The sequence below is a fragment of the Glycine max genome, chromosome 10 (assembly GCF_000004515.6).
Source record: "Glycine max cultivar Williams 82 chromosome 10, Glycine_max_v4.0, whole genome shotgun sequence".
NCBI lineage: Eukaryota > Viridiplantae > Streptophyta > Magnoliopsida > Fabales > Fabaceae > Glycine > Glycine max.
In genome coordinates, this window is record NC_038246.2 from 38,347,472 (window position 1) to 38,366,480 (window position 19,009).

General features: G+C 33.6%; 2 protein-coding genes across 9 annotated transcripts; both read left to right on the forward strand.

Annotated features, from left to right (window-relative positions):
* Window positions 1-666: 666 nt before the first annotated feature.
* Window positions 667-5,856, forward strand: LOC100784528 (RNA polymerase II-associated protein 3-like). 4 transcript variants are annotated; one of them, XM_006588371.3, is made up of 12 exons: window positions 667-812; window positions 908-985; window positions 1,699-1,887; window positions 2,025-2,149; window positions 2,354-2,475; window positions 2,565-2,647; window positions 3,580-3,735; window positions 3,874-4,017; window positions 4,467-4,649; window positions 4,810-4,904; window positions 4,994-5,091; window positions 5,381-5,764. In XM_006588371.3, the coding sequence occupies exons 1-12, from the start codon at window positions 810-812 to the stop codon at window positions 5,482-5,484; spliced, it is 1,380 nt and encodes a 459-aa protein (XP_006588434.1). In that variant the 5' UTR covers window positions 667-809; the 3' UTR covers window positions 5,485-5,764. The 4 variants fall into 4 exon arrangements, with proteins under 4 accessions (XP_006588434.1, NP_001242466.2, XP_006588435.1 ...); NM_001255537.2 differs by having other exon boundaries at window positions 719-812; window positions 1,714-1,887; window positions 5,381-5,856; XM_006588372.4 differs by lacking the exon at window positions 667-812 and having other exon boundaries at window positions 907-989.
* A 3,172-nt stretch (window positions 5,857-9,028) lies between these two features.
* LOC100785587 (protein SEMI-ROLLED LEAF 2) lies at window positions 9,029-18,537 on the forward strand. Of its 5 annotated transcripts, none has more exons than XM_041005730.1 (20): window positions 9,029-9,154; window positions 10,156-10,293; window positions 10,966-11,040; window positions 11,167-11,282; window positions 11,466-11,580; window positions 12,192-12,320; window positions 12,507-12,554; window positions 12,983-13,185; window positions 13,316-13,512; window positions 13,738-14,021; window positions 14,122-14,268; window positions 14,522-14,929; window positions 15,034-15,183; window positions 15,693-15,777; window positions 15,878-16,005; window positions 16,137-16,328; window positions 16,406-16,540; window positions 16,855-16,995; window positions 17,568-17,774; window positions 18,074-18,537. In XM_041005730.1, exons 1-20 carry the CDS (start codon window positions 9,152-9,154, stop codon window positions 18,170-18,172), a joined length of 3,000 nt encoding a protein of 999 aa, XP_040861664.1. In that variant the 5' UTR covers window positions 9,029-9,151; the 3' UTR covers window positions 18,173-18,537. The 5 variants fall into 5 exon arrangements, with proteins under 5 accessions (XP_040861664.1, XP_040861665.1, XP_040861666.1 ...); XM_041005731.1 differs by having other exon boundaries at window positions 15,881-16,005; XM_041005732.1 differs by lacking the exon at window positions 9,029-9,154 and adding an exon at window positions 9,333-9,353.
* Window positions 18,538-19,009: the final 472 nt, after the last annotated feature.

The window sequence follows — 19,009 nt, forward strand, 5'->3', positions numbered from 1 at the left end:
TTAGATCAAAACTGAAATACATTAAGCTTTGACAATAAACCGACTTAGGATTTTAAGTATTATTTTGCTATTGGATAAAATTATTTTTTAATCACAAATTTTACTTTACAACATGTAGATTATGAAAATTAAAATTACAAATAATAGAAGTGAAAAATAAGTTTTAGTTCATATATTACAGAAGGCAAATTTAAAATATATCATTCATTTTTATAATTATAAACTTTATAATTATAAAAGATGTAAAAAATTATTCATAGTTAATAATTAAAGTAAATCCATGTCAAATGACACATATAAAGCGTAATAATTTTATTTATATTTAAAATTCAACAAAAAAATCATTCATAGAAGAATATTTAAATATAAATGAATATAATATTTAAAATTGTTTCAATCAAATTGGAAAACTTGACTGCTGAGCTATAGTGAGATTTTTTTTTTTCAATTATATTTTTTCTCTATAAAATTTAAATCTAAGACCTTATTTAAGAGGATCGAGTTGAGTATCATTCGAACCGAATATGATAAATTATGAATATAATAAGTAACATAATTAAATTATATAGTATGGGATTCATTTATTATTTGGGTCTCACCAGTCACCAACACTTAGCCCACTACCGTTCGGCACTAAAAAGTTTGGGCTCATGGGCTGGCCCATACTTATCAATCGCAACTCGCGAAAGTTCCTTTCTTTTGTAAAGTCGCCCCTTCCCACTTCGTCTCCGTTGCAGAAGTAGTGTTTCACTGTTTCTTGCTGCTTGTGCTCTATGTGGGTCGCGTGAAGGGAACTTCATCAGCACAGGATGGTATAGTCGGTTTCCTCACGATGCCGTTTTAGCACTTTGCTTCTAATTTCAACTTTTTTTTAAACGACGTCTTTTCTTTTGTCGCATTTTAACAGGATTTCCAGGGATTCCTAAACGACTTGCAGGATTGGGAACTTTCTAGAAAGGATAAAACACGAGCACAAAAGGAAAATGTTGGTAATTTTATCTTAACCTTCAAAATTTCCAATCATCGTCCAACTGCGAACGTTTCAGTTTACTTCAACAGCCATTAAGATTAGCCTCTATATGTTTCACAGTTTATTATTATTATTATTATTATTATTATTATTATTATTATTATTATTATTATTTTGTTTTCGTGGGTGGAATATGGATGCAGCATTAACAAGTAACAACTAAGACTTTACCTTGTTTGACTAATTCGTCCACTTTTCAAATGGTTTTATTGTATTTAGTGATACTTTTTGGTCATTTGTGTGGATTTTCTTCTTTATATAAGGAGGTTAGTTAATGTGTTACAGCTTGTTTCTTACCTATTATAGTACAAAGGAGGAAATGTAAACTTTGTGAATATGCTGTTTGAAAACAATAGACATTTATGATGGGAAATGAGAAATTTTATAGTGCTAGAACGATAGGTTCATGTAACTAGGCTGAAATTTGCACTGTTCACTCATATGAAGCAAGAGGTTTATGGCATATTATTTGTTTGTGGAATTCTGGAAGCATGATTTCTTTGCAAGTTTCTTCTATTAATTTCCATGCATCCTTGTACTAAAATGGGGCAATGACGTGGGAAATGACTCCTTGATTTTGCATATCCTAAATATGTTTGTTCTTGTGTATGTATGTATGAATTAATTAATACATTTTTGATGTGATATTCTGACCACAATTCAAAAAGGCTTCATCTTCACAGCTTACTGGATCCGTGGGTGTGGAGAAGGCATCAAAAGGAGATACCATTTCTTTTGATCGTGCAAGAAATTCTCCAGGACAGTATGATTTGTCAAGAATTAATGATCCTTTCAATCGTGTGCATAGTAGTTTTGTTCCTGAAGATGTTCCTGATGCTGTTTCTGAGAAAGATCTGGTAGGTTTTTTCTCCCCCTCTGTTTTGGTCTCCGGGTGACAGAGTAGAGGGAGATTGATCTGTTAGGATATTATAATATATTGATTTTAGTGTTGTCCTGTATGATGTTGATACTGCAATCCATCTCTATATTCCAGGGTAATGAGTTTTTCAAGCAGAAAAAGTTTAAGGAAGCTAGAGACTGCTATTCAAGGAGCATTGCCTTATCACCAACAGCTGTCGCATATGCAAATAGGGCAATGGCCAATATCAAGCTCAGAAGGCAAGCTTATGTTTAGAATTCTGGCTAGCTCATCAAAATATTCACAAAATGTTGGATTTTATCATTAGTGGGATTTTAAATACAAGAAAGTATTTTTTTTCCATTTACTGTCAATTGTTATATGGTCTATCACCTGACTTTCTCTTAAAGTAATATTCTTTTCTGAAGGTGATATGTTTTTTTCTCACCTATTTTTGTCAGTAGATTCCAAGAGGCTGAGGATGACTGCACAGAGGCCTTAAATCTTGATGATCGTTACATAAAAGCATACTCACGAAGAGCAACGGCTAGAAAAGAACTTGGAAAAATTAAAGAATCGATGGACGGTGTGTTAAAATCCAAGCAATATACTTGTCCATTATCCTAATATTAAAACATCCTGATTTGTTGACTCTCTCATTTGCTTAAATCGCAGATGCTGCATTTGCCTTGAGGTTGGAACCAAACAATCAAGAAATCAAGAAACAGTATGCTGATGCTAAGTCTTTGTATGAGAAAGTAAGCACATGAATATTTCCAGTATTGTTTGTTACTATCACAAAGTATATTAAATAGCGAAGTAGACAAAATAGTATTGTTATATCTCCAGTATGACAAAAAGACATAATTTTAATAACTTACTATTTTTCATGAACAATACACTAAGGAATGCCTATATCGGGTTACAAGGAATTATTAGGGTTGAACTTATGGTACATAACCAATAACCAATTTCCACACTGGCACCTAAAGCAAAGTAGATTAAATAATAGTAGATGTAGCATAAAATCAAATGAATTGATTCCTTGAAGTTCTGGAATGTTAGGGCCTTTGATTTAGTAAAATCAGGACAGAGTAAAGAATTATGATGTTACTATGTTAGCAAGACTTTAGAGATGCGATGAAGGGATAATATACTTCACAGTAGTGATTTGGGAATATAGATTCAAAAACAGAAAATGATAAGAATGTAGAGGATGGAGTCTTATCGAAAAGAAAATACTGCTGCTTGAAAATCTAAGAGTATTGTTATAACTGTTTTCCTTGACTGACAAACCATTGATGGAAAATGGTATATTTTGAAGTCTGCTGTTTGTGAGGAAATGTTATTGCCGGTTAATGTGGTCAGTACCAGACATTTTTATTGATAGACCTGCAGATTAAAACACTTTTTGGATGGGTCCAATAAGTAGAAGACCTTACAAGTTTGTACCTGTAGACCTAAGACAACTAGAGCCTAATTGTAACTAGAATGGAAACATGAAGGTAGCAAGGGAAAGTTAGTTATATAGAGAGAGTATAGATGAGAGACAATGCCCTTTATTTCATGACCTAGCTTTGCAGCACTATGCCGTTGATAAACTATTATGGTTTTGTGTCTACTCCCCCCCTAGGTTCTCTGTTGCATAGATTAATGTTTTTCTTTCCTTTTTTAAATCTCTGTCGTCCAGGATATTCTTCAGAAAGCCTCAGGGGCTCTGAGAAGCACTGTTCAGGGAACTCAAAAATCTCAAAAGTCAGAGGAAAAAATTAATGGAGGCAGCATCCAACCCATTTCACATAGTACTCAAAAGTCTGGACTAGCTGAAGTTAATCATCATAAAAAGGTACAGAGAAGTAGAGTTTTCATTAATATCACATTTCTAGATATATTGTTATGCTTATGGTTGAGGGTGTTGAACACTACTTTGGTGTTTTTCATGTTAATGTAGTCCACCCTAAAGTTTGGCTATGCTTTTTGACAGGATAATGAACAGCAAATACTTGTTAAAGAATCACTCTTAACAGAGGATGTTGATAGCAGAGAAACAAAAGCCAGAAGCAGGCCTCAATCACAAGGAGGCGATGGCTCTAAAGAAGGTTTGAGTGCAAGCAACAGTTTGGAGCAGGTTAAATATCTTGAATTCCTTCCCTCTTTGTCAAGTAATCTGGTTCCAGTGCATATTTTAGTCCTGTTAGAAGCAATAATTTATTTCTTCTTATCTTTAAAAACGCAGAAATATTTTTTATGTTCTTCACAAGTTCTTATTTAAATATGAATTATCCACATTATATTCTTTTGGAGCTTTGTTAAAAACACCTCTCTGTAATTTTACTATATTTTTATTCTCAGTAAGTAGTAGAAATAATAAAATAAAATTTAGGCTTTTGGGTCTTTTAAATGCTATATTCAAGCATTGTATACTTTCAATTGATATTTTGGTTTTACCTCTACAAAATTTTTGCAGGTATATTTACTTTTTTTTTGTACTGCAATTTTGATGTTAGTAATTGTGCATAACTGCATATTCCTATTTGTATTCCCATTTTACATGTTTTTTTTTTTTTTTCTTAACAGAGAAATCACAGCATTACTAAGCTGGAAATGAAAGCATCTGTGCAACAGCTTGCTTCTCGTGCTGCTTCTAGAGTCGTGGCTGAAGCTGCCAAAAATGTAACCCCTCCAACTACAGCTTATCAGTTTGAGGTCTCCTGGAGAGCATTTTCAGGTGATCTTGCTCTGCAGGCTCGTCTATTAAAGGTGTTCAACTTTTTTTGGTTCATTTTTAATTTGACTATATTGTCAGTTTCTAGCATATTTGTCATTGATTCGAGCAAGAGATGCCATTTTATGCTTAAATTTCTGGCGTTGGGTGCTCTGCTTCATGTTATAATGAACATCTTTTCTTTTTGTATGTTAGGCTATATCTCCCCATGAATTACCGAAAATATTCAAAAATGCCTTATCTTCTGCCATACTAATTGAGATCATCAAGTGTCTTGCATCTTTTTTCACGTAAGTGGTCATCTCCAAAAGTAAATATTATTTTATTGTTTTCGCTTCTGTTTGAGCTTTAATCATGATAGTGAATTTGCTCTATGCAGGGAGGACATGGATCTGGTTGTCAGTTATTTGGAGCATTTGACCAAGGTACCAAGATTTGACGTGATTGTAATGTGCCTTTCATCAACAAATAAGGATGGTAAGTATTTTTAATAATAATCAAATTCTAAGTGTTTCTGTTCGCCATGCCTTTTGAAATCTCTTGAAAGTTTAAAGGTCTCAGGTCTCCGAAGATAAACACATAAAGGTAGAAGTAAGAGGAAAAAGATAAGTAGGTAGGAGGAATAGGGGTCTCCAATTTAGAGCATGAGATGCTTAATCAATTGAAATGAAAGGTTCCTTTACGGTGGTGCTTGCTATTTAAAGCTTATGGTTATCATTGCCAGGTTTGCCAATCTGATTGATTAAGTTGGTTACATTTTGTGCAGACATACGCAAGATCTGGGATGAAGTGTTCAGTAGTGAGGCAACACCAATTGAGTATGCAGAGATTCTGGACAACCTCCGATCAAAGTTCGGCCTTGGACAGTGAAATCTTCACCTGTATGTTTGAATGTTTTTTTTTCCTCTGTGGATCCTCGCCCTTCCGCAACTATCTTCACTTGTAAATTGTTATGCTATTGAATGTTTGAGCATTATTGACGCTCAAGTTGATCCATCTTTAAGCGATTAGCTAAAAGTGGAAGGAAAAAAAAACAAAAGGCTCATGTGTAATGCTTGAGGCTGAGGTTCCAGTACGTTTTAATGTTTTTTTCCCTTAAGGATTTGGGTCTTGTCAAATGAGGAAAAGTAAAGGAAATAATTTTAGTTGATAACGAGAAAATCAACCGATGAAATTTTATTACATTTGTAATTTACTATAATTTTGTATATGCACGTAATATTGACTACTAATTTTTCCATCAATGACTGCTATAAGTGCTATTGCTTATTTTACTCTCTTTTTTAAGGGTATATTTGGTTTAAAAGAGAGAAATAGAAAAGAGAAAAATAAGAGAAATTTTTTAATTTTGGCGTGTAAGAAGTGTGGATCCCACAAAATATAGTACAATATTTTTTGGTATATTATTTTCTTTCTTTAAAACAAACAAAGCCTAAAAGTGAGTTGCTTCAGAAGAGTCGAATCTTTCCTTCTTTTTGTGAATTCAACCTATTTCGTCTCTTCTGCTGGGGCCTATACATAGAGTATGCTCAAACTGTGGTTAATTAATTCACTTGAGAATTCGGATGACATGGATGCTTGTGTTGCACGGACTGTGCTGATGGATAGTAGAATTATAAAAAGAGCTCGTCCCACTCATGATCGAAGGACAGTTTTCAAATTGCTGTCTTACGAGTGGGACCATTTGGTAGATAGAACTTAGAAGGCCATGTTACAAGTGGCTGGCTCAATTTTCTTATTTTCATCAAAATTATTTAGTCTAGATTTCGTGTTTGTTTGGTTACTTTGGGGCCCAATGTCTAAAGTCATTCGAAGTCCACAACCATCAATCCATGAAATTGTGAGTGATGAAATCATCCCATATGGGTGTCAGCCTTTGGTGAGTAGATTCATGATTAAGTAATCCGAACTAGGATCTCGTTGGACCCCATGGTAGTTTGTTTAACCAGTTAGTCAGCAAAAGCTTTTGAGTTTGAGCCCCCTTGAGTCCTTGACCAATAAACTTTCTTCTTGGACATATGGGTTAAATGACTTGTTTTGTAAATTTTAAAACCTCATTTAAACATGCATGATTAAAACATTCTTTTCCCTTAAGCAACTCAACGCATGCTATGTGCAAGATTATTGTCGCGTGTTATATGGTACTAATATTATTTTCAACTTTAATCATCTTATTTGCTCTGTATATTTATAAGATCAGAATAATTATTCATCATGACGGTAATTATGTACTATGATTACTGATTAGTTCTGAATTTAATGAAGTGGCTGCTGTTAGAAAGTGTTGTGTTCATAAATTAATACTACTAGCAGAGAATATAAAAGAATACTTTTTCAATTAAAATATCTTTGTTGGATCAGCAATTATAGACATTAAATCAATTTAAGCATTAAATAGTGGGTTTTGTACTTATGGTCGTTTGATTGAAGACCATGGCGCATCTTTTTTAATATTACCAGTAGTATGGATAAATAAAGAGTACCGAGACAATATTCCAAAGTTAAAATTTTCAATTTCAATAACTAGTATTCATAAAAGCAAAGGGATCTAGCCCTGTTAGAATATGATACGTGGGTATTATAAATATTTTAATATTGTCTTTGATTTCAATAAATAAAAATATTATTATTCATAAATTTGCTTCATTAATAAATAGTCTTTAATCCTCAAATCAATATCAGTCAAATAAATACTATTTTTGTTCTTTTTATAAGCAACAACTGAAGTTTATTTTACGCTACACTTGTTGTTTATAAAGAGAGTATGAGATTGTAGATTAAAAAAGACATTTGATTGTAAATAAAATCATCATAACATTTAAACTGGTAATAACATATTTAAAAAGAAAAAAAACTATTAGAGAGAAAAATAAATAATACTTGAATATTTGTTTAAAAAAGGAAAAAGTACAATTATCTTTGTAAAGAAGACTATAAAAAGAGAAAGGCTTAATACTCAAATGTTTCGGTTGCTTCATCAATATTTTGTTAAATATTTAACAAATTTTTGTCGAGACCGCACTAAATAATATGGCATGGCAATGATACAAAGTGTTTCCTAACACACAGGTTGACGTGACTTGCGTTTTTTATTCTTATAGTATTACAATTGGGAAGTAACATATTAGTTTTTTTTTTTTTTTACATCATTATCTAATTTCATGTAAACATTTAATAGAAAATCAATGGAGAAACTAAAATTACACAAACAATATTAGAAGGATATAATTTGCTCAATTAGAACCTATGAGATCAAAATAAGGAAAAATATATTTAAGCTTCAGAGAAATAATATAATAAGGAAATAATGTCATTACTTCAAAATCATACTATAAAGAATTGTCCTAATATTTAAATATCACAGATAATAATTTTTTAAAATTAAAAAAAGTTAGAGGGACCGCGGTCCCTAACCCTAGGAGTAAGTCTGTTCCAGTCAATGACTTATAGTTTCGGTAACTTTTTTTTTTTTTACAAATCCACAAATTTAATGATTCAATCCATTAATGTAATATTTTAATTTTATTTATTATTCTTCATAATTTTTAGAGTATTTTAATATTTTTTAGATTAATCCATTCCATCATTAATGAAACTCCGTTGGATTCGGATTTGTTAGGAAGAATATTTTTCTTCTTCATAGATTTGATAGAAAGAATATACAAACTAATCCAACTAAAATCAAAATATTTTAATTCAATTAAATGACGGATTTAGCCAAATCTCATCCAATTTGGTCCGTGTACACTCCTAAAACTAACGAAATAAATGAATAGTCCATGTGCATCGTAGTGCGGTCTGTGGATGCCATCGCCATTTTCCAAAATAAGTCAAAAGAGTTTTGTGTTTGCCATCGTGGCTGGTTGTAATAAAAAAAAAAGACACATTGCATTTAGAGACCATTGGACGGAGAGGGAAAAAAATAAAATAAAATTGAATTCAGATAAAAATTTAAAATTAAAATAAAATATAAAATATATGAGTTTCATATTATTTCAGTGTTTATTTTTTTTCTAATTTTTATGCTTTTTTCACGCAAACAAACACACCCTTATACAATTACATCAGGGGTACGGTATTGCTCTCGTTTGGCCCTTTTCGGTTTCTATATTATTTATTTCCATGATCGTATTGAAATCAAAATTGCCCCTTGAAGTCCCCACATTTCAATTCATGTGGGCAGAACATTTTCCAAGCTCCAACATGTGCACTGATTTTTTATATATACCCATAGATCCGTTGTCTGGTATCACCATTACTCGGATTTATTTTCTAATCTTTATAACGAAATGATTAAAAGTAACACGATCTTTTTAATTACCTTCAATAAAATTGTTATTTTTTACTTAACGAATAAAAAATTTGTTAGCATTTGACCATTTGTGATAATTATTAATTACAGATATTTCATTGAGTCTTAATGTTAAATTTTAGTACTATAATTACACCGCATTGATTAGGATTTGTTTTCATAATTATAGATATTCAATAACTTTGCGCGTGTTGTCCACTTACCACGGCACTAACATTCCCAGAAATGGTGAGTTCAAAATAAAGTTTCATCATTCAAACTTTCATTATTCACAGGCAGTACTGATTTTTTTTTGTTTGTAACATCAGTTTCCACAAGCGTGAAGTTGGAGTTTTTTCAATTTTTTTCCAACAACGATCAAAATTTCAGTTTTGTAATGTTATGTGTCTTGCAAGTTCTGACACGGTTTGAAACCGCAGTGGCATAGGTACACTTTTTACAGCAAAAGAAAAGAAAAAAAGAAAAAAGGAAAATGAATTTGTGTTCCACCTGACACAATCACGTGATCTCCCACACCCAACATAGTCTCACCTTGTCTCGAGTTTTGACTCACGCGCCATCTTTGTTTTGTTTTTGTATTCTCTTTCCCTGTTCTGTTCTGTTCCTTTTTTTGCTGCTATTCGCTGTCGTTGATTGTTACTATTCACACACTTGCCCTCACTCACTCTGTGTAAGGCTCCGTTCACCTTTCCCTCCCAGATTTTCTTCCATAGGGGCTAGGTATTGTTCTTGTCTTTCTTCTCTTTCACTTTTTTTTTTTGTTTTCGGTATTCTCTAGAATTATTAGTGTTTGTTTGTCACCTTTGATTCTGGTTGTTAATTGTTATCACTAGGAAAAAATTTGGTGTGGTTGGTCTCTTTCTTTACAGTGTGTGGTTGATTCTGCTTTGTTTATTCCTTTCTTGGTGGTTTGGTTTTCTCTTGTTTGTGTTTTTCATTTTGAAATTTGAAAAGCTGGACATGTTTTTATTGTAGCTGTTTATTCTGTGAATGTTTTCGTTTTCGGTTTCAATGTGCTTCCATTTTGGCTTTCGGATGTTACTGAGTCTGTCCTTTGGATCCTGGCTTTGTTGTTGCATTCTTATTTGTCTTTGTTTGACTTTCTTTTTTGGTTGACTAATTAGGGCTTTTTGGTTTTTTGCTGGTTGATTTCGAGTTTCTTTGTTGGATATTTTGGCTTGGTTTGTTCTAAATTTGACTACATTTTGGTTTCGTTTTTGGAATTGCAGGAAATGGGTGTCATCTCTCGGAAGATCTTCCCAGCATGTGGGAACATGTGTGTTTGCTGTCCTGCTTTGAGGTCAAGATCACGCCAGCCGGTCAAACGATACAGAAAACTGCTTGCTGATATTTTCCCCAAGTCCCCTGTACGTGTCTTGTCTCCCTTTTTCATTGAAAATTGAAATAGTTTTTTTTTTATTTTTAAATCAGCATGAAAATGGAAATATTAACCTCATTCAACTCTTTTGTTTACCACCATTGCAGCTGTTTTAGCTAATGAATCTTTTTTTCTCCAGTATGACCTCTTAGAAAAAAAATTTGTTGTGGAAATCTAGCATTTGTAGTGCCATAATGCCATTATTTGGACATTGGAAGGAGAAAAATAATTTCCTTTTTCTGAAGAGAAAAAAGGGAAACTTCTTGTTACTTCTGTGCATTGCTATGGGTTTATTGTTTGGTCAAAACTTATATACAGTTCCTTAGGTTCTTTTGGTGCTTTTCTGCAATTAGAATTGAAGTTTCACCGCCATAATCTACGTAATAAACTTCTGCATTAAAGTCAACATAAATTACTCAGTTGAAACTCCAATTTTGATTGAAGAAAAGCAACTAAGGAACTGTATCTAAGTTTCATCCTTATTGTTTTCAGTTATCCCTTGTTCTCAATGGAAAGAAAAATTCTGATTCTCGTAAACCGAGCAAGCTTGTTGGTGAATCAATATACTTGATTATATGGCTATATCTTTTCACTTTACACTCATTTGTACATGAAGTAGAACCCCATGCCCAGTTTTCATGTTTTAATTTATTCTTCTCAGGACGAGCCTCCAAGTGAAAGAAAGATTATCAAATTATGTGAATATGCTGCAAAAAACCCTTTCCGGATTCCAAAGGTATTTTATTATTTTATTTTGTTTCTGTATTGTTAGTTTCTTTTTTAGACAAAGAAGAGGAAATCAGATATGCTTGAATTAGTTGGATCCGTTGTTGAAGTTCACTATTTCCGCCCTTTCTGATAGATAGCAAAATATCTTGAAGAAAGGTGCTACAAAGAACTCAGATCTGAGCACATCAAACTGGTCAATATTATAGCGGAATCCTTCAACAAGTTGCTTTCCATTTGTAAGGTGCAGATGTAAGTTTCTCTTGATTAATTAGCATATGTTTCCATGTTCTGTTGGTGGTGCACTGATATCAAACAATTGATATGTTTTGGATTCTTTCCATTATTTCATTATGATTATGATATTGATCTCCACTGGCTAGTTTTTATGTGATTTATCTTCTAAGTTTTTTATCTACCTCTTACATATTCCAGAGCGTATTTTGCTGTTGATGTGCTTAATGTAATTTTGGAGCTCTTGAGCTATTCTAAGGATGAGACCATTCAGACACTTGGTTGCCAGTGCTTATCAAGGTTCATCTACTGTCAGGTGAATTATACAATCCAGAAACCCTAAGATATCTAGTGGCTGCTTGCATTTGTGGCTTATGCATGATTGTAATTGAGTTAAATCAATGTTCTCTTGGATTTTTGTACTTGGGAACAGAAAAAAACTGCACACAATGTCTGTATACAACCAAAATTGAGTGTATATAATAGTATTCTAGTAATTTTCAAAACAGAGTTATTTGATAATTGTTAAGATGTCCCACATAAGTTAGTAATATGGTTGGAATACTCCTAATAAGACTTAGTCAGTCCTGTTCCCTTGAGCTAATTTTTAGGATTTAGTTGAGCTCAACCCCCATTTCTAATATGGTATCTAAACCTATTCAGTCTTAATGTTGGGTGCTCTAGATGTCCAATCTTGGGTGGGGGGGGGGGGGGGTGTATTAAGATGTCACTTGAGCTAGCTTTTGCAAGTGAGTTAGGCCTGGTCTGTTTTTAATGATAACTATAGGTCCTTCCTTGGGTATTACATTCAGTCTTTCAAAAATGATTAATTGATTGGTTTTTCTCCTACTACTTTCTTTGAACTTATAAATCAGCTGATGTCAATTTGCCATGCATATTCATTCTATTGACACAATGAAAAAACAGGTGGATGCTACTTATACTCATAGCATTGAAAAGTTGGTGCGGAAAGTATGCATGCTATCACAGGAACATGGTGAAGCACGTGAAAAGCGCTGCTTGAGGGCATCAAGCTTGCAATGCCTTTCAGCAATGGTAATCGGTGCCTCATTTTGATGTCCTTTTTGCTTATGATGTTTTACATTTAAGTTCATAGAGTTCTGATTGCTTTCCAATGTTTATTTTCACGTAAAATTTCATGGTTGCAGTGAGTTTTACTGTCGTTTCAGAGTCTTTTAGGAGTTAGGGCATTGCTTATTTGACTTCTTTTTTTCTTGGCAGGTTTGGTTTATGGCTGAATTTTCACACATTTTTGTAGATTTTGATGAGGTATGTTATAAAATTAAAGATGCTCCCCATTGAAATCATTGTAGCCTTTAATTCAAGCTTCCTTACATCTACAATTGTAAATGGTTCCCCGACTTTGAATCATTATTGTTGGACTTGACATATCTCTGATAATACTGAGGTGAAAATATGATGGAATAATATTTTAGATGGAAAATATATCTGGGACTTTAAATCATCCAAGGTTTTGTGATGCTTTCAGTTTCATGTCTAATAAGTAATAACCTATTTGTCATGAAAGTTTGGTGTTTGCACTAATGGGAAAGTAGGAATTAAACCCAACAAGCCTGTAGCTACAATTATACTGTATTTTCTTTGATCAATAAATGCTTTAAAAATTTGCATAGTGAATTTGGTTGCCCTATTCTGTCTGATATCATCACTAATTTGTTAATTCATTCAAAATGTAGATTGTACATTCCGCTTTAGATAACTTTGATTGGAGTAGACAAAATGAAGAAGCTGATGCCAGGGAAGAGGCACATCATAATTGGGTGGATGAGGTTATCCGGTGTGAAGGTCGGGGTGGTTCAGTTATTGGTAATGACAATCGCTCTAGTTGCTTGATCATCCAGCCACGACCTGAAGTAAAGGATCCTTCCCTTTTAACCAGGTATATGTTATTCAAGAGTTTATAAAACAGTGTAGGCCATTTATTAGCTGCTGTATTTGTGTAATCAGTCTGTTGCATTGCTTTTAATCACCATTTGGCCCCCCTTTTAATTTATTTTTTATTATTATAGAGAAGAAATTGAAAATCCAGAAATATGGGCTCAGATATGTATTCAAAGAATGGTTGAATTAGCCAAGGAAAGCACAACTATGCGTCGTGTGCTGGATCCAATGTTTGTCTACTTTGACTCTAGACAACATTGGGCTCCTCAGAAAGGGTTAGCAATGATAGTTTTATCAAGGATGGCCTACTTCATGGAGAACTCAGGTATTATTCTCTCTTACCACTTTTGGCTCAATTACTTTTCAGAAATAAATCATCCAGTGGATGTATTGTCAAATTTCATGTTTTACCTTTAATGATGTGGATTTGATGATTTTGAAAATTTTAACAGCCATGACCTATGGACAATACTATACTAGGGTATTTTGTGAAATCTTCAATTCGTGTTCCATAATCATGTTTTTCTTTCTTCTTGCCTTTTCTGTACAGGAAATCAGCGCTTAATTCTAGCTTCTGTGATACATCATCTGGACCACAAAAATGTCATGAATGATCCTCAACTTAAGACCTGTGTTGTTCAGGTTGCCACATCTTTAGCTATGCAAATAAGATCAGGGAGTGGCTTGGCAGAGATTGTTTTTGTTGGTGTCCTTTGCAGACATCTTAGGAAAAGCCTTCAAGCCTCCAGTGAATTTGTTGGAGAGCAAGAGTTGAACTTAAATATCTCACTTCAAAATTCCATTGACGACTGCTTACAAGAAATTGCCAATGGGGTAGGCTCACGAATGCAGCCCTTGCCCTCAGAATACTATTAATTGGATCATTGCATTTGATCAGCTACTAAACTACTTTTTCCCTTTGTTGGTTGTCTAGGTAATTGATGCCCAGCCACTTTTTGACTTGATGGCGATAACCCTAGAAAATATTCCATCTGGTGTTGTTGGTAGAGCAACCATTGGATCTCTGATCATCCTTGCTCGTGCACTCACTTTAGCATTAAGCCGCCTACATTCACAGCAGGTGAGAGGAGCTTGTTGAGTGTTTAAAGCAAAATGTTCCCTGCAAGCTGGAATATCTAGTAACATAGTTTACAAAATATGATTATATTATCATCTATACTAAAAGTTTTACATGTTAGGGAGGATGAGGAGAGGCATTGTCTTGAACATAACTTTGAAATGTGAACAGATGAACCTTTTTTCCATTTGCTTCTTTTGGGAATATTGGAATACCGAATGCATCCATTTGATCAATTTTTTATGCTTTCATGTAGGGATTTCCTGAAGCTCTTCTAGTGCAACTCCTAAAAGTAATGTTGCATTTAGATGTGGAGGCTCGTGTTGGAGCACACCTTATATTTTCCATTCTTCTTTTTCCAAGTTCCTTCCATACACATGAAATTTCCTCTCTGCGGTCCAGATATCTAGGTCAACACAACAAAAGGCATTCTCATGCTGCATCTGTGTCTGCATCTGCTTCAATTACAGCTTTACTTGAAAAGCTCCGCAGAAACAGAGATAGCACCAAGGCAGAAAATCATGGGAATATTGTTCATGATCAAGAAAGGGATATTGTGGCAGAAGATTGGAACCAGGGCTGTGGCTTAAAGAATTCCCCTAACTTTTACAAATTCACTTCTATCATTGATAGGGCTACAGGATCACCAAGTTTGACTGACACAGTAAGTAATTGAATTGATTTCAGTCAATATATGTTTTGTTAATTGTAGTTATTCTTACTAAAATGTGAGTATTTACTAAGTTTTGATATTGAATGTGCTCTCAGGAACCATATGTTATGAAACTAACTGAAGATCAAATGGCCCAGCTGCTTTCTGCCTTTTGGATTCAAGCCAATCTTCCTGATAATTTACCTTCAAATATTGAAGCTATGGCTCATTCATTCATTTTGACACTAATTGTCTTACGCATGAAGGTAGTACTTCATATGTATTTGTATTACTTCCTGTCTTTGTCATTTTTGTATCCCAGTAGTTTTATCCTTATTGTATTTCTGCTTCTGGATATATCATGTATGGTAAATTGAGTGTTTGTAATTTTGTATATTGAGCTCCCAGTAAAAGTTAATCTTCAATATAGAGAAACAGCAGTTTAGTGACATTGAGATTTACTGTATTATCAGTGACTTTGACTTTGTCAAACAATTTTGTCATAAGCAAGTTAGGAAACTATACAAATTTATTGAACTTGTCATCTTAAATTATTTTCTCTTCAAATTTAGTCAGGTTCCATTTGTCTTATATTCACACTGGCTGATTACCCTTACCTTATAGATGAATATCTATGCATTTACTCTCAGCAACTAATGGATTCTCATTTTCATAGTAAACTGAATATAATGACAATCTTGACTGCACTTTGGTTATATATACTTCTATAATAATTATAGTGATTGTTACAAATTCCCAAAATTCAATGTTGCAGAACCTGAAAGACAGAGATAACCTGGTTATCCGCTTCTTCCAGCTTCCTCTGTCTCTCTGGACTATGTTGTTGGACCAAAGTAATGGTATGGCATATACATTATCTTTATGTGGACTGTTCAATTTCAAAGTAATTATAATTTTTAAGGGAAAAATGGATGTAAAATTGTTGTACTCATTTTTTAGCAGGAATAATGCCCCCTGCTTGCCAGAGGTCTGTCTATGTATTGTCTGCTGGCATGTTGGCGTTTGCCTGCAAAATATATCAGATTCATGATCTGAATGATGTGTTTGCGTCATTGCCAATGTCTGATGTGAGTAAACTGATTTGGTTCTGTTAGAGGAGTTCTGCACTGATTTTGATGGTATAAAATGACATGTTTTTTATGCATAATGTAAAGTATATATTTTGATTCTTGACAACTGCATACTTTCATTTAATCAGGTTGATCCATTCTTGAGTGTCAGTGATGATTATCATGTATATGCTAAGATCCATGTGGATGTGAGAGAATATGGTACTGCTGCTGATAATCAGTTAGCATGTTCAATGTTGTCAGAGTTACAGAACAAAATACGGGAATGTCAATCGATCATAAGGGATGCTTTGGTTCATAATTTAGCTAACGTCACTGAGGTATTACATTATATGCGGGGATATTTTGTTCATAATCCCCCACTCTCTCACTTTCTGGTGTTTTCCTGTTTCTTAAGCTGGATGCAGATGAACTGGCTATGCTATTGTCAGAGAAATTCAAGCCTGATGAAGAGTTTGTGTTCGGTCCACAGTCAATGCTTGATCAGAATCAAATAATTTTTCATTCCCAGGAGTCACTGTCATTTGATGGGGTATGTCATCTCTTAAAAATGCTATTGTTATTTCTAAGTGGGTGATTGGTGGCAGGAGATTCATTCCCTACATGAAGTTGTTGTCCTTTCTATTTTAAGTATGTGTGTGCATATAAAACAGTTTGATTTGTCTGCTGAGACATTGTAATTGGGTATCTCACAAATGTCACTGGCCATGTCTTGATATCATGGGTTTGATTGCTTGCCTCTTACCAGGGCTGCAGACTGCAAGCGTCCTTGGCTTGCATTTTTTTTTTTGTGGAGGGGAAATGAAGATGACACAATCAGTTTTTTTTTTCCCCATGATTATGCAGGATTTTCCCTCAAATTCAGCAGGTGGTGAAGATGACACAATCAGTGAAGCATCTGTCTCTGACCTTTCTCGATTTATTCCAAAGATGCCAATATCCCCTTCCGCACCTCAAGTTATCAGCATTGGACAACTTATGGAATCGGTAAATTCTCTGTCTTGCATGTTTGTATGATAAGGCATTTTTGTGTAATCCTGCCTTTCTTCCCAATTTCGATGAAAGGGAAGAGAGGCATGCATTTTGAATTAAAAAGACAAATTTATCATTGATGGTATCATATAATGTATGCATATTTATTTAAGGGTGTTTGTATCATTTTACAAATACAACTTTTTCTTTCCTCTCATTTTCTATCGCATCAAATAAGGGGGAAATTTTTCTTTCCTTTCACTTTCATTTCTTCTACTTTCCCTTATGGTTACCAAACATAATGATGAAAAAAAATCTATTAATTTTTCATGGTGAAGCAACAAAAAGTTGCGTCTACTTTTTCATGGTTTCACCATGATTTTGTAGGGTAGAATCAATTATGTGTTATCCAAAAACACTAATAGTGTAGGTTTGGGATGAGGCGAGTTTAAGTGAAATGCTTGAAGCTAATTTTCCCTAGTCTTTCTTTCATGCCTATTTTTTGAAGCAAATGCAAAATTCGTATGCCTCATTGTTACTCACAATTACTGTTCCTACAAGCTCAACAGCCTATTCAATGTTTGTAGGCATTAGAGGTAGCTGGTCAAGTGGCTGGAACAGCTATCTCCACCTCGCCCCTTCCATACAACGCCATGGCTAGTCAGTGTGAATCACTCGGGACATGTGCAAGGAAGAAGCTTTCAAATTGGCTGGCCTTTGAGAATCATTACAGCCAAGCACCTGATAAATCGTTTCTGGCAATTGCTGATATTAGGAACTCAGCACTTGAGAAGGTTTGATGATGCCCATATTTGTTATCATTCCAATTATTTTAGAAACGGAGAATGCTAACTAGTGTGCCCTAAAGGAATCAAAAGTGATTTTTATTATTATTATTATTGAGAAGTGTCACAGTACACTCCCATAATTTCCATTGCAATCCTATACAATTTTCGATAAAAACTTTCTATTTATTCACATCCTAAGGACACTAATTAGCAAAGTTCTTTAGAAATTATTGAGGTCAATTCTAAAACAAATCCTATTCTTTAAATGCAATGCTAATATTATTATATTTAAACTATCTTTGTAGGTAGCAAATGGTGTTGGGCATGCCCAGCTGCCAAGGGACCCAATGAAGCTGCCTCCGGCAAGCCCTTTTGACAATTTCCTCAAGGCTGCTGGATGTTAGATTAGATGGTTTCATGCTTACATCTTTCTGTTATGTATAGTTTCTAATGTTAAATGTTCTTCCAGACATGAGTTTCTGGGGTCTGTATCAAGTCCTTGTAAAGGACAAGTAGGTAATTCCAGCCAGTACTTTGACTTCAGTGATATATATAATTGTAGAACAACAATTTCTCTACTGAACTGTTCAATACTTTATGGTATACAGAGCCTGGAACTGTTTAGGGTGGGGGCCAGTGCTGCATGCATGCCCTACATACTGTTTTGGAGTCAATTGTACGGGCAATTTGCTATTTTGTGTAAATCCTGTGTATAATGGCACTGCCACACTCTGGTGACGCAATGTATGCATAAGGGGGTTTAAGATCAGGTTCACTTTGGAAGTAGAGTTCTATTTTTTTCTTTTTTATAATCAAAATTTATAGTTAAACATAATTTTTAAACAATTTTCAATTTGGATTATTAAAAAAAGGTTTAAATATTTTTTTTTTATCCTTGTACTTTTATTTTTCATTTTTGTTCCTCCAATTTCTTTTTTTATTTTGGTTCTTATAAAATGTTTTGTTTTTCGTTCTTGCAACGATTTAGATGACATTTTGAATGGTAAAATTGTTTATAACAGTGAAAAAATACTATCCAAAATGTTTCAAGAACAAAAAATAAAATATATTTTATAAGAATTGAAAGGAAAAAAAAATTATAATAATGAAAATGAAAAATAAATAAATTATAGGGATAAAAATGTATTTAATCCTTTTTAAAACTATATATCTTTTGAAATTTGACATTGACTTAGTTCTTTAAAGGTTAATTATTCTGTCTTTTTATTCTGGTGTATGAA